Source organism: Mycteria americana, chromosome 10 (assembly GCF_035582795.1).
Source record: "Mycteria americana isolate JAX WOST 10 ecotype Jacksonville Zoo and Gardens chromosome 10, USCA_MyAme_1.0, whole genome shotgun sequence".
In the NCBI taxonomy this organism is placed as follows: domain Eukaryota; kingdom Metazoa; phylum Chordata; class Aves; order Ciconiiformes; family Ciconiidae; genus Mycteria; species Mycteria americana.
The window spans coordinates 10983355-11005539 of record NC_134374.1 but is presented as its reverse complement, the minus strand read 5'-3'; the positions used below and the strand labels follow the sequence as shown (position 1 = coordinate 11005539).

Genomic DNA, 22185 nt, shown 5'->3' with positions numbered 1-22185 from the left:
AATAGAAACTGGCTCCCTCTCACATAAAATAAACAGCTCCAGTAATGATTTCCCAGCTCTTTGATGATTTCAATATTTTTTTTACCTCTACCCAAAATCTCTGGTTCATACAGTAGGATGAAAAAGTCTCATTTGGTCATTTAGGCCTTCTAGCTATTACAGGATTATCCTCTGGGGTATCTTCTAAACAACTTTTGACATGTCTCCAGAAAACTTAAAAAAGGTTGTGAAAGATTACTTAATATTCAGGCTAACTTTTCCTTCATCTAGTTTAAGTCCTAGACTTTTCAGCTTCATCTGTACCAGGAAATCTGACATAGCAGAGTAAAAATGGGAATTGTTAACGGCTCTCGCTACCCACAGTACCACACTAAAATGCACTTGTCCAAGCTTGCGTCTGGGTCATGAGACCTACTAACTCTATTGTGGCCCCACACAGACACACTACACGTGCATGCAATAGCACAGAGCCCAAGCTCTGTGATAATCAGGCTGCTCGATACAGTCCTATTTACAGACCTGGCAGACTTTCAGTTATCAACACTGGGTCCACACCAGCAGGTTCCTCCACCTCATTTGATTTTACATCTAGCAGACTTGACACTGGCACCAGGCTCAGGGTCACTATAGAAATACAACCTGAAGTGTAGCAGGATTTGCTGGTAATTATGAATGTCACTCTTAGTTGATTTGCTGCTACCGATTTGCATTCTTCTAATCTTCTAGTATTGGTTCCTCCAGTGCTTTCACCATTTTTGTACTTCCCCCCCATAAACCTCCCTAGCTTGTTAAGTATCCTTCTGAAAGAGAGGAGTCCAGTGCTGTGCCTTGGCTAACTCTAGTCTCAGCCTATGAAACAAGGCTGAACCTATCTCACCACATTCTGAGAAATATGTTTCCCCAACCAGCACTCCACAGAAATGTGCACATCATGAAAGAGGGTCCTTTAGGTTACAAAATCTGTTTGAGGTCAGGAAATGGCAGTGTTCAGATTCTCGTCTTTCCCCTTATCCTACCCCAAATGGTACACATCCTTGCAAGGACAAATGAGTTTTCAGGTTGGTCATTGTGTAACATGTGACCAGCTTGGGTCAGTGAGCAAATGTGTTTCAGTTGAATGTCATGGTATTCACGCGCCTAATCTTCAGTATTGTGCCGTGGTGAGAATACTAACAGTCAAGTGGGACTGGGCTGAGACATTCACAGTTATGAGCAGATTTATCAAAACTTAACATCTCTTTTATCACCTCCTGCAGCTGCAGCACTCAGAAGTCAGGCAGAGGCAAAATCAGTAAGGAAATACCTTTTGGGGCAGTGTAATGCCAACCCAGGAGAAGCAGTGAAGCAAGTAATGGCTAGCTTTTAATGAAATTATTTAATTACATAACCATTATTAACTTCTGTAGCTGCATAATTGTGTGATTAATGAAATCTACTGCCTTCAGTCAGAAAATGTTTATCGGTGGGGCTCAGGGAGAATTTTTCTATCTTATAAAGGGTAGTACAATTGGCTCAGGGCATAAAGGGGTTTTTGCTTTCCTCTGAAGCATCAAGTACTGACCACTGCCAGAGGCAAGACTGATGTCTGATTCACTGTGGCAGTTTCCATGTAGCAAATGAGATTTCAAGGACAGACAGAAAAGGGATGCTGCAGTCTTGTTTTCCAATATACAGTCCAAACATACATACATTTCTCTGTTGCTGAACATGAGCAGAGTAGATTGAATTGTCAGTAATAGAGAGCATTAAAAGCAAAAATGCAAAGACCCTTGGATAGCTTTAATTTAGGAAATGCATTTAGATGAAAGGAATAGTTTTGAAAGTTAATTGCATTTTGGTCTGCCATAAGACAGCTAATGGCAAAACTTGCTTCTGACCCAACTCATCAGCTTTCTGTCTTTGGAGCAAATATCAGATGTCAGCATTTAAAGAGTCCTTCTTCAAACACCAGCATGATTTCAGCGATAAGCAGAGTTATTCCCAGATATCCAGTCTCCTGACCTACAGGGGCAGAAACCTAACAAGAACACTTGCTGGGAATCTACATGGGTCTGAAAATTTCCCATTGTGCGGCCAAACTAAACCCTAATAACGTTTCTTTTTCTCCAGCACTCTGAGATATGCAGGCTGGGGGCCAAGTTAAACAGATACTTTAAAGCTTCTCTCTGTCTCCACTGACGACTTTAATACCTGGCAAATTAGAAGCCAGAACATCCATGGAATTGTTTGACACGAGTCAATAGAACTGAGCAATAAAAAGAAAAATACATAAATAAACAGTGAAGCAGAGTTGTGGTTCTGTTGCTCATGCCAGGGAAGAATTTATCTACAGAGAAAGTGTGTGTGTATAGAAAGGGACAGCTGCCAAGCATATAGTATACAGAAGAAGTTTCCACTCACGTTTTTCTCTGGACAAAGAGGAAAAACTTAGATTGTGAAAGCAGAGTGTGCTACATTTTTGTTAAAGTTCTCAGGGTTAGTATTTATTTTACAATTTCTGCTTTGCCACTCAACAGGTTTGGTTTCAATGCCTTGTGCAGGTCTAAAAGCACAGTAAAGTTAGCTTTAATCTATAATCTCTGCCTTTGCATTTTAGAAGGCACAGAACCCAATTTCATTCTAGACATGCAAGACACGGTGGGCTGGCTCTTACAACTCCGGGGTCCTGGGTTCACTTCCTAGAGACAAAGCTGGAGATGCAAACATGCTGTGGAAAGCCACCACAGCACGCTAAAATCAGGCCAACTACAAAGCAGCCAACCTCCCATTGCAGCTGATTAGAGTTGCAGCTGTTTGTTATGTCTGAATTTGGCTGAACATCTCAGCTCCTGGCTTAGAATGACTGGCTTTACAGACTATGATATACAGAGTATCACACACTCCACATGCTCCCCCAAGAAGAGAACTACAGGGATAGACAACTTACAGATGGACCCTACAGGCTGTTCAGTGTGGTTGTGCACAGATCATAGTGTTCTACTCTGGCTAGTGCACTGCACACTCATGACCTTTCCAGAATTAGCAAAAGTTTTAAGTGAAGATACTGACACTAGTTCTGTCAGCCAGACTGAGAATATCTGCAGCTTGTGGGAAAACTGAAGCTTTTGACAGATTCCAGGTTCAGAGGCAAGATAACACAACTTCTAAAGTCATAGTAGCATAATCTAGCAGGACATATTTACCCTTTCATAGTTGAAAGGAGCTGGGCCTACTGCATATTAGAATTCTGTCATGCCAAGCATCAACCTGCTCTTAAGCCTTAAGCAACATGACAGTGCACACAGTTGGTGTCTTGGATCTGCTACTTTTCCTATTCATGATCTTTTTTCCCCTTCCTCCAATTACTGTATCTGTCTCTTAGCTATTGTTTTGTTTCCTGGAGCAGGAACAGGCTTTGTTTTCTAAAGCACCACACTTTGAATCCCTGATCAACTGTTGGGGACTGTAAGCACTGCAGCACTACGAATAAAATAAGCATAATGAATTATACAATTATTTGAAGAACTGTTGATTATTCGGATTTGGTTTGGGATCATTCAAATGTAGCTTTATGCTCCTTTAAACACATATGAAATATATGCACAAAGTGCTTGAGCACTGCCTGATTTTAAATTCTCCCAGGCACATTCATAAGTCATCTTGAACTGAGACGTGAGCAATGCCATAATTAGTCTGTGAGGGCGGCTTATTCCAAAGAGATGCATGTTAAAGGGTCCCTAAGCAAAGTGGAGAAGTTCAAAAGCCATTCTCACATTGGGATCCTTTTGAGAACCAACCCTAAATTATCCAGACCTCTTCCAATGAATTCCTCAGATGGAAGAAACCAGGCTTAACATACATTATTTTTAAGGCAGCCTATGACAGAAAGTACCTTTTTTTTCCTCCACACTTGCTGTTCCTCAAGGTCACCTTGTGATACAAATCCTCTCCAGGGTTCTCCTACTTTTAACATTGAGCTTGCTCCATGTGATGCAAGTTGCTTCTCTCCCACCGCCTTCATCACCTATAATAAGAGAAGACAGCAGAAAATGAAAGCTGGCTCTCTTTAATAGCATCAGTTACAGGCCAGCAGTTGTAATGTTGAAAAGCGCTGCCCTTCACTAGCATACTGCTCAGTAATTTTAAAGGGCTAGAGAATATAAGAGAGATTGCCCTACACTGCAAGAGTGTGTTCAACACACACTCTTGCTTTCAGGATCATTTTAAATTAGTCTGTCATAGATTATTCATTATTTCATCCTGTATTAGACTTAAAGAAAAGTCATAGCCTTCAGTTCTACGACTGAAAAGTCATATTTTTACTGACCTGTGTCAGAACAATGAGAGAGAATATTATTGTGTGTATAAGACAGGTGCGTTTATAACTAAGATATATGTAGTGCACTGAAATGTGGTAAGCTAAGAAGACAGAGCAACAGAACTCCTCGATTTACTCCTAAATCTACTTTTAAAACACCGAGTTATTTGAAATAACTATTTCAGTTCCCTTATCCAATCTGTAAAATGTCACTGTCTTACAGGGTGCTGCAAAGGTAAACTGAAATGCTTTATATATTTATTTAAAAAAAAAATAATTGTGACCATTAGTTACACATAGAGACAAAACCTTATGGAGACAGGGTCGATATATGATACTGTTTGTTCTCAACAGGCGGAGAGCTGTTAGCAAGAGCAAAGAATCTATATTAGCTGACCATGAGCGTGAGGCTGTCAAATACCAGCCAGCAGTACAGGTCGAAGAGGACACCATGGACTTCACCCTGGAAGACTCTGTTCTCCTTCCTATGGATCCAAACCTGGAATGCCACAGCCCACCTCCAGATTACAACTCCGTCATTCACTACTCGGCCCCTCCAGTGTAATCAGCCCAACCTGACACAGGGCATCCTGCACCTCTCCTAACCATGCTAGATTCTTACATGCCTCCATGCCTGGATAAAGAGGCTGGGTAAAAACGGAAGGGAAATCTGACAGGATAATGGTTCAAGATGTTTCTTCTGGCACATCTCGGATGTGAATAGAAATATTTTAAGAGCATCTTCTTTGCTATCCTTAAAGGCCTATTGCAACATATGCAGTAAATTAAAATTCTGTCTATCAGAATCGTAAGTAGGAGCTGTAACCCAGAACTGCTTCCACTCATTCCTCCCCTAGCTGGGACTGTTCATTAGCATTTGCAGATTTACAAGTTCCTTCATTCACATTTTACTCTATAAGAGTCACCAAGAGTCATGTCAAGCTAGTTGTGAAAAAAAGATTCATTCTACTGGTCATGCACACATCCTGCAGGGATTGTTTAGTACAGTGCTGTAAAGGATCAGTTGAAAACAACAGCCATACACACTAATGTTTTGCTTTTGGAGAAAATCCAAAATTGAAACATCATTCTTAACTTGGGATCTCACCTTCCGTAAACATTTCTGAAATATTTTGAAATCCAAAATATTTTGGTTACAATTTGTGATTTAATAATTTCCACTGCCTATAGAATACACTCCTAAAAACGATATGGCACAGAGAAAGCAGATAGTACTCATGTATCAAGAGGCAGGCTGGTCTTTTGGGCCATCAGGGCATACAATGTGGTTAAATCTGTTTCCCTGTGTTTTCTCCTTCTCCAAACAGCAATTTATTTAGCATACATGTAATAGGGAACCTTAATGGAGATGCATCTGTAATGATTGCAAGGCAAAAATCACCGCCTTAAAGAAGAACCTTCTTAAGCTTAAATAGACAGAATTTCCCGGTGCACACGCATGTTTGTGTGAATGTGCATAAAATACTCATTAAGAACATGAGAGTTACACATAAATGCACATACACCCTTTGAGGCACCAGCAGGGTAGCAGCATTTTTATGTTTCCTTTCTGCACGCAGACTATTTACTAAAAAGAAAAAAAAAAGAAAAAAAAAAAAAGGCATTTCCTTTGGATTTTGTGGCAGATGCCCAGTTTGATCCTGGGAATACTAGCCCATGCTAAACTGTAAGCATATGTGACACTTATTTGTCTCTGACTGTCTTGCCAAGGTAAATATTGGTATGATATGCAAGGCGCTCTTCATCTAAACCCTTCACGGGTTCATGGTAATTCAAAGCTTTTTTTGCAGCCTAATCATGCAGGACTGAATGGATCACAAATTCTCACATTTGAGAAATTCAAAGTGTGTTCCCCCTGCCCAAAAGCTGTGTGTGGCAGGGACTGTTGGTCTGCAAGTATGTATATCCAGGTCCCATGCACGCCCCATGCATACTCACACCAACTTCAAAAATAAGCAAATTTTTTTGCTACATAACAATCAGAGTTGACTTTAGAAATCTAGGAAGGGAAGAAGTATCTAGGTTGCAAGTATAAAAAGCAAGGATGAGGAGGATGTTCATTGGCAGTCAAGGCTATAATCTCCTAAGTTATAAACCTAGATCTATAAATGACTCTGTGCAGTTTCTTCCAAGGTCTGCACAACCCTTTCCTTTTCTTCTTAGACTTGACACTGATTTGACTTCTGCAGAGAAAAAGAATTTTTCGTCGTGATCACAAACTAAAGGGAAAAAAAATGCAACACTTGCAAAACAGTTATATTACCTTGGCAAAGACAGCCTCAACACCCTCGCAGCAGTGAAGAAAACATTTCTGGATGATCGGTTACAGTTGGTTACATTAAAGTAAACACAAACAAGCCTCAGGTATTATCAAAGGGGGAAACCAATCGCCAAACCCCATACCATGTTAACTGTGAATGCTAAAGCATCTGAAGTACGGGCTCTTGGGAACTGCACTTCTCGTTCTCCTTGACTTCAGATTCGATGTATTAAGGAAATCAGCTGCAGTAACTCACGAGCCCCTTGTTCATAGTCGACCTGCTAGATAGCTGTGGTCTATAGTTGCTTTATGGTCATTTTTGCACTTCTTTGTATTTTAGTACCTATGTATTAAGTAGAGCTGGTCATATAACAGAAGAAACTACTGGGAAAGAATTTGTCTGATGAGCCCCAGAAAGCTCATCGGATCAGTTTTTTATCAAACAGTAAATTCACTATCTCCAGCTCTGATCAACTAATCAATCACTTCTTCTGGAAATAATTTATTCACGTGGCAAAAAGAAAAAAGGTGCAGACAGTTTGTCTGGCTCTACTGTTAATGGCATCAGCGTGAGATGGTTTGTTATTGTGCCTTGTTCTGTAGGGTAAGAAAATGACAATGTTTAAAAACCTTTGCTTATAAACTTTAAAATAAGTACATATAGGGGAAAAAAACCTGCAAATATGCTCTCTATTTTGAAAAAGAATGGGAAACACTGCTGTGTGAACTGTCTGCTTCTAAGAGAGCCGAGTATATCATCTTTCCACTTTATCAAGGATGAACTGTAGAGGTTTCCCTGAGACCAGAGGAACACGAAGCATGTTTCCTGAGTGGGACCCAAGTGGACACTGACGGAGCGCTGGTAGCCAGGTCCCTTTCTGGCTCTCAGTAGCGTATACCCGCCTTTCTGCATCGCGTGAGGTGATGTGAAAACGGAGTGCAGGCTCAAGTGCTCAAGACACATTTTCAAACACTGGTTGCGTTGACAGCCCCCTGAACACTGGGGGCTCCTCTGCAGCGGCAAAGTCAACAGCCGTCTTGAGCAGTATCGATGGCCATTTCTTCAGAGAGCAAAGATACCCTCCGAACCCACAATAATGGCCTTCAAGTGTTCTGGAAATGGCAAGTGACTGATGTTTGGGCAGCTGTGTTTCCAATGTTTATTTTGAGTGGAAGATATTTTCCTCCTTATAGTAAATGTAACAAGCAAAAGTATCACCTGAAAAGTATTATTGAACATATGTCTTCTATTTTATTTACTAATATTTTGTTTGTCCTTTTCTCTCCTCCCTTAATTTAATTATTGTTCTTTTCTTACAATGATGTATATAGTTTACCCAGTAGAAACAAATATAGTGATTCATTTATATGGTAAAATTTGTAACATTTTAGTCAAAAGAGAAAGAGATACCCAGACATAACAGAGTTAAGTATTGTTACTAAACATTTCACTAATGCTTGCAGGCCAGGCTCCAGTTTACAGTACCCTACTAGTGCCATTTCATAGCAGTTCTCTTGGCTGCGAGTATCTCCGACTCTCACTTATTCTCCACGTTATTTAGTTTCAGTTAGGAAACAGGGATCTGGAGGAATCTGGCAGGTTTATCTCATTCCTGGAAGTGTCACCATGCAGCTCAAGGTAAAGGCGAGGAATTTTCACTGCCTCTGTTTTAACTCAAGGCTGGTGTATTGGCTAGAGGACCAGAAGGGGGCAAATTATTTAAATGATGTGATGTTTGTTATTTTTTTCAGACTTCTCAGGGATTCTTATTCGACTCCTGTCAGCCACCTGCTTTATCTAACCTGACGAGCTCAATGGTATCTGCTATTAACACGTGCCTTTGTTTTCTGTAATGGTGTTTCCTCCTACTGTTTTTGTCCTCTTGTAACCCCAGAGAATTAGGGCAAAGGAACTCAGAGCTCACCACAGAAATGTGTTGTCTTCTCTCCAAGACTCACCTGCCACATAGGTGTCCAAGGATAAGTGCCTTCACCTGCATGTTATTGCTCAGGCTGGTGTTTTTAACAGCCTGGTTTCCTCTCTCCTCTTTTCTCTACTTTTCATCTATTTCTTGATATTTGTTCTTCACAGTCCCTTTGGATTGCTTTTCTCTGCCTTTTGAATAAGATCAAGTATAGGACTCATTTCACTCCGCTATTTCCTGTATATTCTGCTCTTGCAGAGGCTGAACTAGATAATCGAAGGCAAGCTTTTTTCATATTAAAAAATTTCCAATATAGGCAAGGGAAACTAGTTTATATTGCTTTGTCTGGAAGCCTTTCTGTATCCTTCCCTGAATGAGAGAAGCTTTTTAATCTATTGATTTTTCAATATTTGGTATCTGGAGCAAAACTAAGGTTGGTGACTATCTGTGAATCTCCTCTTTCTCCTAGTCCTTTCTCAAACAATGAGGTTTCTCTTAGGTTCTTCCAAGTTATCCTCACAAGAAGGGGGTCCTAACCAGGATGCTGGGCCCACACCATCTACTCAGAATATCAAGGAAGGTCAGATAAAAACCTAAAGTCTGAGTAATAGCCTCAAACAAAACCACTGAAATTTGAACCCACTGAATGCTGAAGATGTATACATTTAAGGCTGCCTGTAGGCATAAACCGCTCTGCTTAAGACATCCCACTAATACAAACACTACTCTTCAGTTAGCTTGCTTGGTAAATGCCTACGATAACCCAGAGTGTCCAGGCACTTTTTTCTTTGTATTTATGCTCTTGTATACCTTAGGAACATTAGTCAGCATGTAAGCCTGTAACTGGCCAGTCAACAGTTTATGCCTTATCTTCTCAACGATCCTTCACGTTGAGCGTTGGCACTGCCTTGTCATGTCCTATCTTGCTTTACAAATTTGTTCTGGCCCTATTCCAGCTGTAAGGGTGTGGTCTTGGGTCAACGGTCTCTAGCTCCCATCAGCACCAATTGGACAACACGAGGAAATATTTGCAGGGAAACATGACTAGCAAAGAGCTACATAACAAGATAAAGCATTATTGGGTTTTCCTGAGCACAGGAGTTAGCCAGGATCAGTATCATACTTGGAGATGGGCTATAATTTTTTTCTTATCATAAAGTGAATGGAAAATACAGAAGGTAGCAATAATTCTTTTGTCCCTCCCTGCAAATAGTAATGGGCAAACCCTGAGATTCATTTTCCTGTTTTTACACCGCACCACAAAAAAACCAGAGAATTTTGCCAAAGTAATGACACCAGCACCATCTTACACCAGTAAAATTCAGGGAGGACTTCTGGATTTGACCCTATCAAGAGTCAGTCACTGTATAGGATGTAAGTGTTGAACCCAAACACTGGCCTGTTTGACATGTGTTGTTTTCATATTGTGTTAACATAGGAAAGAAAACTTACTGGACTGGGTCATTTGGGACCCCAAGCAGATCTGATGCCATAAGGGCTGTGGTTACAGGAAGACTGGTGTGGTATGCACTGAGCAGCGTCCCATTGTCCTGCCTAATAACCAGAGCCACAAGAGCCAGCACATGCTTATTACTCAGTTCATTTTTCCTTAGACCTTGGGTTGTCAAAGCAGCTAATGAAAACTGGGAAAACCCAGTAACCTGGGACTTAAAGAAAATAAACTAAATACTCAAAACACTAAGGAATGTTTGTCTGCCATGTTCCTGTCTGTCTGAAGAATGTATGCACTGAAAACAACGCTTTCTTATGTAGTCAAAAATTGTACTGTATCTGTTAACCAAAAAAATAAAAAGATTCTATATTTATACAGCCCAGGGCTCCTTTGTGTCATCTCTTGGCTTGAAAAGTGTTGTCCTTGAAGCAGAATATAAATAAATAATGCGGCAGTTTTGAGAGATTTTTTACGAGGCATAGGTCTCATTAATTCCTACAGGGGGTTCAAAACTTAGGACATAAGCCTGCCACACTGTCATTGCTCAGAGGTATCGAACCACTACATTTGCTTAAAAGATTCACAGATCTCAGAAAATGCTGGCCCAGTTTGCTGGAGAAATACACAAATCTAGCTGCCGCCAAGAACAGTCCACGAAACGCAGAGACTGCTGTCTTGTTACATTTAAAATAAATAAATAAATGGGACTGAGACAGAAGATAGAATCAGAACTCTGCTTTCTAAATAAGACCCATGTTCACCAAAGCATGTATGGATGTAAGTCTGTGAAGATAATTTACAGAACATGGTAGCATTTGGGGGTTGTTCAGATTCAAAATTCCAGAAATTGTTTCATTTAGCTTACCATAATATTCTAAGAAGAACACAATTAAATACATATTTCCCAATACACAGCCACAGTGATGTTATTGAATTCCCACTTGACTAAACTCTGCAGTGTTGAAATATAGAATATTCCATGCTCTTATGTTGTAGTTAAGGTCTAACATTTAGAAGGCTGAGGGAAAAAAGTCTCCCAACAATAGCCAAGTGCAGTAGGCGTGCCATTTTCCTTACCAGCTGGCTAATCTTTCTGAAATACTATTTCCCATTCCTCTTTCCATTTTGGAGGCACAGCAGGTAACTACTGGCAGAAAAAATATGAGCTCTTTGCAGACTTTTACAGACTGACAAGTACTAGTTTCTACTTATATCTTAAAATAAATACTGTTATTAGGGGAAAAAAGTGTGTTAGAGTTTCAGAACCATTCTTCCATTAGCACAGTCTTAAAAGTTATTCATCTGTGTATTTTGCTAGTCACATTAAAAACTATGAAGCACTCAAGTCACTTCAAACATTTTAGTTTCTCTTCATTCCCTGTTCCAAACAGTCCTAGAAATAAGTGTCTAAATTATACATGTCATTTGAAATGCAGCAATCTCCTTTCATCCACATAATGAGCAAGAACATTCTTCTCTGTAAACTATAAAATGATTCAGTTACTTATATAACGCATGAGTCATTGCATGCTAGGCAATATAGAGTCTCCTTTATGGGGAAACTAATGTATTAAACGGTGGAAGGAAAATATACAAAATTAACTCTGATTTGCTTTTAGCACAAAATGTGAATTATTAATCACATACAGCTTGAGTTACACTTGTGGAAGGTACTCTGTTATGGCATGCCTTGGAAAAGAATTTTGGGGAAAAAAGTACAACACTAGGAATCAAGAAATGTAAGCTTCTCCCTTATGTCTTGGCCAGGGCACATAACTTCTCTGTCCCTTACTTTTGGCATATATGATGTAAAAAATTTTTGGTTTTACAGCAGCAGCATGTAGAGATGCAAGACCAGAAAAATCTCAGTCTAAAGTATTGAAACTTGGTGGTTTGAGGTGATAAAAATCCAACCAGAAAATAGGGACTAACAAGAGAAAGATTTAGGAGTAAGATAAACAGATTTTGTGGTGGTCACATTAGAAAGCCAGGAGAATCCAGCTGATTTCCAGTCAGGTCCTTTTTCTTTCCTCCCATTAATGAGACTTAATTTATAAGGGTTTGTAAAGTGCAAAGGCTCTGCAACAGTGGAAAATACTATTATTTTTATATACTTTGTGCACAGTGAGGCCTATAAGCAGTAGATAATAATTTTGTCTCAAAACCTATGAAGTAGCCCACGCCTTTCATAGGATCTCAGTACACATTTTATCGCTGGCTATTGCCTGTTTGAAGTGGCACACTGAATGCCCCCCACTGACTGTACTGTGATGAACTTGCTCTGCATAAAGAGTAGATGAAGCCTACAAGGGCCATAACCATTATTTTTAACAGTACTGAAGTCAGTTATGATGAGTCGCAATTGTTATTATAACCTGATGAGTTAGTATTCATTAAAACTTTAAGAGGAGAAACTATTCTGTTTAAACTACTTCCTTCTGTAGGGACTTTGGAAACAGAATGCAGGAACTCATAGTTCTGGCGGTTCACTTCATCCTTCCTTATCCACTCTGATGCACACAGTGAGACCTGCCAGTTCCTTTCCTCACTGCAGAGTCAGTGAATACTTACTCCATATCTGCACAAACCACAAGGGCAGAGTAACATAGCTTCGAAATATTCCTATTCCATATTTCTTTAAGTGGCCTTTAAAATAGGGCTGTTGATCCCAGGAAGTAATAGGACTGAAAGGTATTTCAAAATATAAGCTGTCATAATATCAAATGCTAAATGTCAAGGTAATTAAATTAATGAGGAAAGCCTCCCATATTCTTCCTATGCATATCACTGATAGTACTTAGTCTGAATACGTGATCTACACAGAATCCCTTGGGTCTGAATCTAGCCTGTTCTTTACTGAGAAGAAATAATGCCCAGTAAAGAAGAAATATTTCCTCTGTGGTTTAAGCTGTGCACCTTGTAGGTCCAGAGATTTTTCTTCAGAGTGTGGGTTAACCACAGAGGAGACAAAGAAGTGGAGTTAGTCTGTCAGTCCTTCGCTGGCCAGTGAGCACACGTAAGTAGCTTTAGTTGAAATGAGAACTTACAACATGCTGTGAAAAATAAGTAACGCATGTAACCCAATGTAGGCAAACGCAACTGTTTGTCTTCCTTTAATGGCAGGTGATTAAAGTGTGATTCTACCTGTCCTAGGAAGGGTAGGAATATATGTCTACTGAGTGCTCTTGTCTAAATCCATGGTAATGATACTAAAGGATTAAATCTATCACTTGCATACTTTCTAGGGCAAACTGTAGCTACACAGGTGGTTTACTCAGTTATTTCACTCAGAGTAGGATTTGACCCATCCAAGCAAAGAAAAAAAAAAACACTATATCAGATTTTAAGAGCGACATTAGGAACCTTATGAAATTCAACAAGGACAAAACCTGCACTTGGGAAGGACTAAACCCTTGAAGTAATACATGCTGGGGAGTGACTGGCTGGGGAAACAGCTCTGCTGAAAGGGCCCTGTGGGTCTTGGTAGACATAAGCTGAATACGAGCCAGCCGTGTGCCCTGGCAGCAAGGAAGGGCAGCAGCATCCTGGGCTGCATTAATGGCAGCACAGAAGTGATTATTCCTCTGTGCTTAGCACTCATTAGACCACATCTAGAATATTGCATACCCCCACCAGCACAAGCAAGACACTGATAACTGGGCCAAGTTCAGCAGAGGGCCACCAAGATGGTCAGGACTTGGAGAGCTTGCCCTGTGAGTAGAGGCTGAGGGAGCTGGGCATGTCCAACCTGGAGAAAGGACAGCTTCAGGGGGACCTAACAGCACCCCCCACATGCCTATGATGAGGCTGCCAAGAAGGAGGAGCCAGACTCTTCACAGTGGTGAAGACTCTTCACAGTGGTCTCTTCACTCTTCGCAGGAGGAAGAGAAACGAGAGACAACTGAAACAAGAGAGTTGCAGATATGGACATACAGAGGAACTTTTTTCTCCACGACAACAGTCAAGAAGTGGAGCAGGTTGCCCTGAGAGGCCTAGACCCTGCTCGGTGCAGGAGGGTTGACTACAGACCTCTTGAGGTCCTTTTCAACCTGAATTATCCTACGATCAAGTCTGACTCTTTGTTCCATTCTAATATAGCCTCTCTGCATGTAAATTATATTTGTCTATGCACAAATTAGCAGCATAAAACCTCCATGCCACACAGGCCTAGCCTTTCAAAGTATTAGTGATTAGTTAGCAATTAGGTTAGTGATTCACCTTGAGCCTCAGCAGAGCTCTGGGAATCATATGTAAAGTGGCATCTGCTAACAGTTAAGGACTTTTTTGTCTGCATCAAAACAAAAGATGTGGCAACACTGATCTCACATACAGAAGTGAAACAAATGGCATTCTTCTTGTGTAAAAGTAAGCATAAGTTGGCTACTCTAAGAAAACTTACAAGCTATTTTATCTTATGGCTTCATATATACAGTCTGCCTTTTATTTTTTCTTAATGCTATTCTACTTTGCTTGTCAGATAACAAATAGTACTCAGTGTTCTCTCATACCATAATTTATCCATTTGTCACTCCTAAATAGTGATACTAGTCATTAGCTAATCGTGTCTACTATATTAATTGTGAACTGTCCATTTCCTTGAACTTCTTTTAGGGTCACATTCTTACCATAATCCTCTGGAAGGGCAAGTCTCCAAAAGCAAATCAAATTTCTGATATCATTATAGAAAGTTTTTAAAAACCTATTAAGACAGTCTTCTCCTTTGCAAATGAAGCAGAAATTTTATTTCCTCCAGGTCATGTGGGGAGAAGAGGACCATGCATCTGTCAATAATATGCTGTTCCTTGACTGAGTCAGATATGATAAGAGCGTTTCTCCTTTTTCCACAAATTTTTCTTTTCACAGTTGTTACTGTGAATACTTTGTAATTTGTAGTTTTTCTCTTTTGTCTTTCTTTCTTCCACTGTAACATTGCTAAAGAAAAATTCAAATCTGGCAGCAGGTAAGATCAAAGAGACCAATAGCATAATGAAGTCCTTGTTTTCCCATTGAACTAAAAAATTTAGCCTGCAACTCCCATATGTAGGCCTGTGCCTCTTGCCCTTCCAGGCTGCTGTGGATGAGCAATATTAGCATGACTTTTTAAAGCTAGGACTACACACTTGGTGATCCTCAGGGCCAAAGAATAAACCTGGCATCTTTGGACACTCTACTTGGAGTAGCAGTTGTTTATTTTTAAGCTGGACCATTGTCACAGTGAATTCTTCAAAAACCCAAAGGTTAATTTGCTTTTCATAACTATGCATTTAAAAAAAAAAAAAACACAAACCCAACCAAGAACTTTATTCTTTCCTGGGAGAGTTTTGACCTTTTATTCATGTATATTTTTCAAATCCTGTCTTCCACTGTTTACGCCCCAAGCTAGGATGTCACAAGCCATCTTAGCATGGAGCAGAACTACAAAGACAAGTGGGGTAAGGCAAGGAGAGCAGGTAGAAGGGGGTGAGAATCATGAATGTGGTGGATCAAGGTAATGGGCTTCCTTAATCATGTCTACTGAAACACCTGGGATGTACAGAATTACTTTCCTTTCTTTCCCCAAAGCTTCTGAAACAAGCAACAACCCATCCTCATGATACAATGTCAAGACAGAAGTGTAACATGACTTTACAACCCCATGAAAAAAAGGATAGGATGGTGGACTGAAGCCAAAACATTATCTCCCCGAGCACTAAAATAGCTAGATCAAAATCTGAACATCACAAATGACTTCTTGTCTATCTGATGGATTGTTTCTGAACTCCAAGCTGCACTGGACACTATATATAATTCCTCCTATTGTCGTGATGACTCATAAATGGATCAGACCATTGCACTGACACCTATTGACTCAGCATCCCTCCACTACTGAATGATACTTTTGCCTGTGCTGATTCAACCCTGTTTTGCCTCAATGCTAATCTTTGAATTTGTGAGATCCCAGATGCCTTCAGGATTTTGTAATAAATGGGACATGCCAACAAATTGCAAAGAAAAACTGAAGTCGTCTTCATCTTCATTCCTTCCCTTTGTACCATTATTTCCTTCCAGAAAGGAAAAGTTAGGAACTGAGAAGAAAATATGTGCTCTTCTTCAAATGATGCTAAAGACAGTTTTGGAGCTGGCCATGATGTATTGCTTCTCTGTTTTGTGAGGAAAGTACCCGCTTCTTACTGGTGCCAGGTCCTGCAGTGCTGCATCGACTCCCTTAAGGGAACTTCCACTCAAACACAGAGGAGCACTGATTTTGCAGTTCTCTACTCTGTGCCTTTGACAGCCTACATACATTTGAGTCGAGGGAAGAAGGAATATCCCCAGTTGATAAAGACAGAAAACTAGATTCCAGATGTACCCAAGAACAAATTTTACTTATTCAAAATTTCCTCCAGACTTGAGCAAACCACAGCTCTTTAAGCAAAAAATGTGATGCAATACTGCCCTAAATCATGCTAAGTAGTTCCCTCCTCCTAACCCAAGAGCTGTACAATTAACAATAATCTACTTCCTAAGACTTCAGTTAGTATTTAGGTGTCAGGGAGTTTTTTATTTAAGCAAGACTAACGCCCATCTTTTTTTGTTTTAACCCCATTCAGTAAAGAGCAATATTTTTAATAGGCTTAAATATTAACTACTAAGCAAGTAGCCCATAAGTAAAAAGAGAAATGGAACAGAGTATGCATACCCTGTTCATACTGCCCTATTCCAATCTGATACAACGGGAAAAGACCTGAAAAGGGAAAGTAAGCACTCATGCTAGCTTGAAAACCTATGCAAAGGCAGAAGAATCTTGGTACTGTGACACTAATAAATTTTGCTTGCATCAAGGACTTAGTTAAGTCCCCCTGACACCTAACAGACCGAGCTGCACTGGTATCTGGATTAGTGTATAGTCAGACCACTTGATTCTCTGAGATTAGTCCATAATTTGCCCTTCAGAAAATTCACTCTGTTCCTATGCAAAGTGCTCAGCAACAGTGCTACTGAAGAAGGGATGTCATCTAAAGGGAAAAACAGAAACATCTCCCAACTATTTCCTCAGCTGAGTATTCCCTTCCATTTTGGTCCTCCTTTCCCAGTAGCAGGGTTTTCAACTTAAACTGATGGCAGAAGTTTCTCAGTGCTTGCCAAGGATAGTGAAAAGTACTTAAAGAGTGGTTCAGAAGAGAATACACAGACAGTACCAGAGCAATGTTCCTGTTGGACTGTGGGAAAGTAAGAGACCAGCAACTAAACCACAAAAACAAACAAACCAACTCCCCCCATATTCATGCAAGCATATTTATGAGCAAGTGGTGATTAACGCTTTTCAGTTGTGGGGATCTCTATGGAAAATTCTGTAGTAGACTTGTGCATGTATGTGAATGTATAGCACAAGAGAGGTTTAAGGACATTGTACAAAACCAGAACAGTATAGGGTATTCAATATCAAGACAACATTAACAAGACAAGAATGTTTAGTCTGTCATACATTAGAAAACAAGAAGCCCGTTAGCTCATAAAGGGCCTTGACATTTTCTCTAGAGACCCTGTTTCATTTTCAGTCCAAGTCCTCCCATGCCCATCTCCACAAGCTTAGGGATGGTCGATGAAATCCCTGCTAAGGGGAACTTGCTGGTGCATCATTATATGTTGCAGTTTGTCACAGACTGTATCAGCTTTCCATAGGATTTTGTTGTTCATTTTTTTTAAATGACATTTAAACACTTGACAGTGTTCTCAGGCCTGTGCCAATTCAGACTGAGTGCAAAAAGACGCATGGGGAAGATTATACAGTCCTTTACAAGGTAATGACTATTTTTTCTGTTTTCCAACATACAACAAATATTCTTGTCTTGATAATGAATAACTAAGTTTTGGTTTGTTCTTGTAGAATAGTCTCCTAAAAACTGAAATATACCACCACAGCATGCCGCTACTTAAGACAAAACAACAAAGAAAGGCTTAAGAGAGATTTGTAAAGCTCTGATAGGGATGGACCCTATCATCCCCAAAGTAAATAGTATGCCTGTTATGTAGCATAACACTTAATAACAAAGAAGCTTAAACTCCATCTCTGCCTGTCTGTATTTCGTAAATTCAAATAATGGAAGACCAAGTACCTGATGGCAAGTATCTGATCAGCACCCATTGAGTAGATCTCTACCTTCAAAAAGTGAATACAAAACTAACTCTGCAGCTATTTTGGTCTTCGAAACTGCCAACATAAACATGGAAAATGCGAGCTGAGGCCAGTGTGTAAATCAGTTCCTAGATCTTCTTACTCGTGTTGTTACCAGTTCTGGGGAGGTTACCACTTCCTCTGTGTGGCAAAGATCACAACTGGAGGAAGACTAAAGACATCAAAACGAAGCAGATGGTTAGACCGTTTCATTACTCTAGTTCCCTGCCATGTATTTGGGGGTTTAGGAAATTCAAACCAAATGACTATGTAGGGAGCATACTTGATTTGCTTTAAAGGCAGAAAAAGGCTGCAAATCATTTTGTAAGCACGCTACAAGTTATGTCAAAATATGTGAAAAATGTCCAGCAAAGGACAGTGTAAATCCCAAGACAGATTCAAGACCCTCCCTTTGTTTTTGAAGACTCTTCAACGGGAGCCTGAAATCTGGGAAGAAATACTGTATAGGCTGCATTCCATGGGAGTGTATTTGCTGGTGTTTATATTCCCACACTTCAGATATCATCTCACCATTCCCAGCTACTCCATTTGGGTCGGGTTAGGTCTTAGTTGTTGCTCTGGAGGGATCAGGCATATTTTGGTTATTACTAATAGCTAAGAGATTCTCTCCTGATCTCTTCTGATATTTCAAGCAAGTAAACTATGTTTAATACATAATCTGTATTCACACATACACAAAAAAAACCCAAAACATAAAACAAACAAACAAAAAAAACAGGCACAGAAAAGTTTAGGAGGTTAGGGAAGACCTAGACCAAGGACAGTCCATCCATGGTACAGGTGGCCTTTGGAACAGGTACAAACCAAGCTTTCAAAATACTGTCACTTCTGATGTGCAAGGAAGTTAAAATGCCCGAGGTCTATCACAAAAGCAATGAACCACCAAAAAACCTTTTAGTCTAAAAGAGCCCCAAGTTGAAGAGACAGAAGGTGAAATCACACTTGAGCAGTGCTACTGTTCCAAAGCTAGACGAGCAGGACAAAGAGCCATAGCAGAGCCCGTCCAGGGCCCCATCTGCCTCCAGTTTTTTTTTTTTTCCTGAGGCCACAATAGGCTATTAGCAGGCTTCTAGCAAGTCTCAGGCATTTTTGCAGCTGGTTAATTCTTTTCACCATCATCAAGATATCATTATGAAGTCATACCAGAATAAAATTACAAAAATGATATTGCAAGAAGACAATTGGAATCAGGTTGGCAAAACCAATTCTTATATATAGAAAGTAAAAGCTCTAAACTAGAATTTTTGGCATGGGATGACAAAGCCATAAAGGAAAGTTTTCTTTTTCCAGCATGGTTATATACTTATGAAGAAATGAGCATAAGATATATTCCAGATAAAGAAAAACTCCTGTAAAAGGAAGAACTCCTTAGTATTGTACTTTTATTTTAAAATCCAAGTCCCCAAAAGTGGGAAGCATCATATGAAATATTTCTAGTATGAAACTGAAAGAAAAACATTTCCCAGACAACTAAAAGTTTGTCACAGATGCCTACAAAGTATGCTTGTCAGGACTCTATTTTAATGAGGGATAAAAGAGATTGCAAAAATAGTCAATGAAATTTTAACACAGCTTCAATATTTACATTTACTGGTGAATGTAAGTTGCTCATGGGAAGATTGAAAATGTAATAATGACATTTCATATTTCAATATTTTTGTTTGCCACACAGATAAAAATGTGTATACATTTGCAAAATCATTTCAACTGATCATCACCGTTTCATGTGTCTTACAGAGCTGAGAAAAGGTGTAGAAACTATGAAAATTAGTAAAACATCAAGTTTGTTCCATTCAGAGTAGACACTACATGTAAAGGTGAGGCACTCATTTTCACAAGACAGAAAAATATCATAGTTCTTTACTGGAAGAGTTTTTGGTCATGGGTTTATGAAACTGCCAAGACTCTTTCATCTAAAAAGCTACAAAAGTTTGTGGATGGGGTAGTTTATTTTTAGTTGTATTAGCTGATGTCTGTAAGAGAAAAAGTCCTTTAAAAGAGACTTGTGGAAAGCAAATGAATATGTGCTGATTTTTTTGAGAAAACAATGTTAAAATCTTGAAGTCTGTAGGACTGAAAAACCATAAAGAGAACTGAATAACTAACTTTTTTTTTTTAAATATGTGTAAGGTTTCAACTCAACCACTTCCATGCACAGCTAAAGGGAAAGATAGTCCCTTTGTATACACTTCAGTTGAACTATCTGCTTTCTGACAAGACAGACTCAAAAACCTGCCACACAATAGCTTGGACCACTTCATTTAAAACAGCTGAGAAATTATACTAACAGAGATGTAAACTATGAGAAATGCTGAAATACAATTCCTGTTAGACTCACTTGAGTGTTGACATAAAGAATTTAAGGCACTAAAGAACTCTGATCTTGTGTTAGTCTGCTTCCCCACAGCTTCTGCCACAGTTGTTCACAATTACCCCTCAGATTTACAGCTGGAACTAAAGGAGTCAATTCAGACTGGGGTAAATTCACTCAACTCTGTATTGATTGTTATCAGTGTTATTGATCCAGGACATGCCACCATTCTGGAAGTTCCTCTCTTAAAACAGATTTTCCTCAGATCTATTACCTTGCTTTTTAGTATTTGAACAGATTTTGGTAATTTACAAACACTTACTGCTGACTGATCTTCTTTGCAACAAGGCCATGGCAAAGATTAATCCAAGAGCCAACTACAGTATAAAATAGTATTTCAAAACCCCACTAGACCATCACCATAATATCCTGATTACAATTATTTTGTGTTAATTATAGTCAAGAACTATGTGTTACTGTAGTTTTAGACATTTTACTAGTAATAGTTGTTCCAATAACGAAGTAGCATGGGACGTTCATCCCATTTAACTTTTACTTCTATTCTTTGAGGCAAAGACTGTTGAATGCTTATATAACTATGAAACAAAATAAAACTGACCTTCTCTGCAAAACATTACAAATTTATTCTCAGGTGAATACATCTTTCTAGTTCCTACCCACAGGGAGCTCCAGATTTTGCACTGGATTTCATTCACTTCCCTATGTGTGACATGCAAAGATCTGACATACAAACCCTGCTAACATGAGACTACAGAACACTGTAGCTCAGCAGCTGAACCACACAAGGTGCGTTGACAAACAGGGAAATCTGGCATTAGGTCAGGTTCTCAGTGTACGGTTTGCTCACCTCCAAGAATTTCCTCATAGCATGACCACGGTGTGCCAAATAGGTGTTTGGAGAAATAGCCACGATTTCAACAGTTGGTTTGATTGAACCAGGCCTAAACACCTTTCATGGCCTGAATCTATTGCTGCTACTTCACTAGTCAAATGGAAAATCGAACAGAAATATGAGACATTCCTGTGAAGAGGAAGCATCTTTACTGGCACAGCGCTGTCACTCCCAGCTGACCCTACGACAAGGGGGTTCATTCAGATTTCCTCTATCAGCTTTTTTTATTTTGGTGCACATATGTAAGCCGCTGCACCTATAGGGATATTTGCCCAGGCTGATTCTCAATATATTATTTAAAAGCAAGCAAACAAACAAACAAAAACCCCACACACTTGAGGACTAAAAGGAAACATAATATCATTGTTCTCATTGTCACAGCCTTAAGAAAAAGGAGAGATGGAATATCACAAATATCCACAAGCAGACATGCCAAAATTCAACCCCTATCTACAACATGCAAGAGCCAAAGAAGAAATTTACCCTCCAACAAATAATTATTCCTAGTTTTCACACTATTAAAATAAGATGCTGGAAGTTCGACCAGTGTTGCACCGTATCCCTGTTGTACAAACACAGGTAATATGGCTCAGAAATATGCACTGCACTGTAAAACTTTAGGGCTTTAATTTAAGGAGCTTTCAGTAATCTGTGACATATCAAGAGTAAGAATATTTTCAGATCTTGCACCATGAACACATGAGCAACACAGACCACAAAGAAGGAGCTGATCCAAAGCTTTCAGGGAGATTTATTTAAAGGGTGTTAAATATTGTTTAAGATTGCAAGACAGCACAGTAGACACTGCAGCCTAGAAAGTGCAACCTCA

General features: G+C 39.5%; 1 protein-coding gene and 1 long non-coding RNA gene across 2 annotated transcripts in view; one reads left to right on the top strand and one right to left on the bottom strand.

Annotated features, from left to right (window-relative positions):
• Nucleotides 1-10300, top strand: part of LOC142415088 (vascular endothelial growth factor receptor kdr-like) — a 144436-nt gene extending 134136 nt beyond the window's left edge. Inside the window, exon 30 of the mRNA XM_075513086.1 lies at nucleotides 4652-10300. Coding sequence (XP_075369201.1) covers nucleotides 4652-4862 — 211 coding nt within the window. The 3' untranslated portion in view covers nucleotides 4863-10300. The remainder of the gene's footprint in view (nucleotides 1-4651) is intronic.
• The window catches only part of LOC142415092 (uncharacterized), a 99058-nt gene that overhangs the window by 26173 nt on the left and 50700 nt on the right, over nucleotides 1-22185 (bottom strand). The window contains exon 2 of the long non-coding RNA XR_012777288.1: nucleotides 3872-4003. This is a non-coding gene — a long non-coding RNA (uncharacterized LOC142415092). The remainder of the gene's footprint in view (nucleotides 1-3871; nucleotides 4004-22185) is intronic.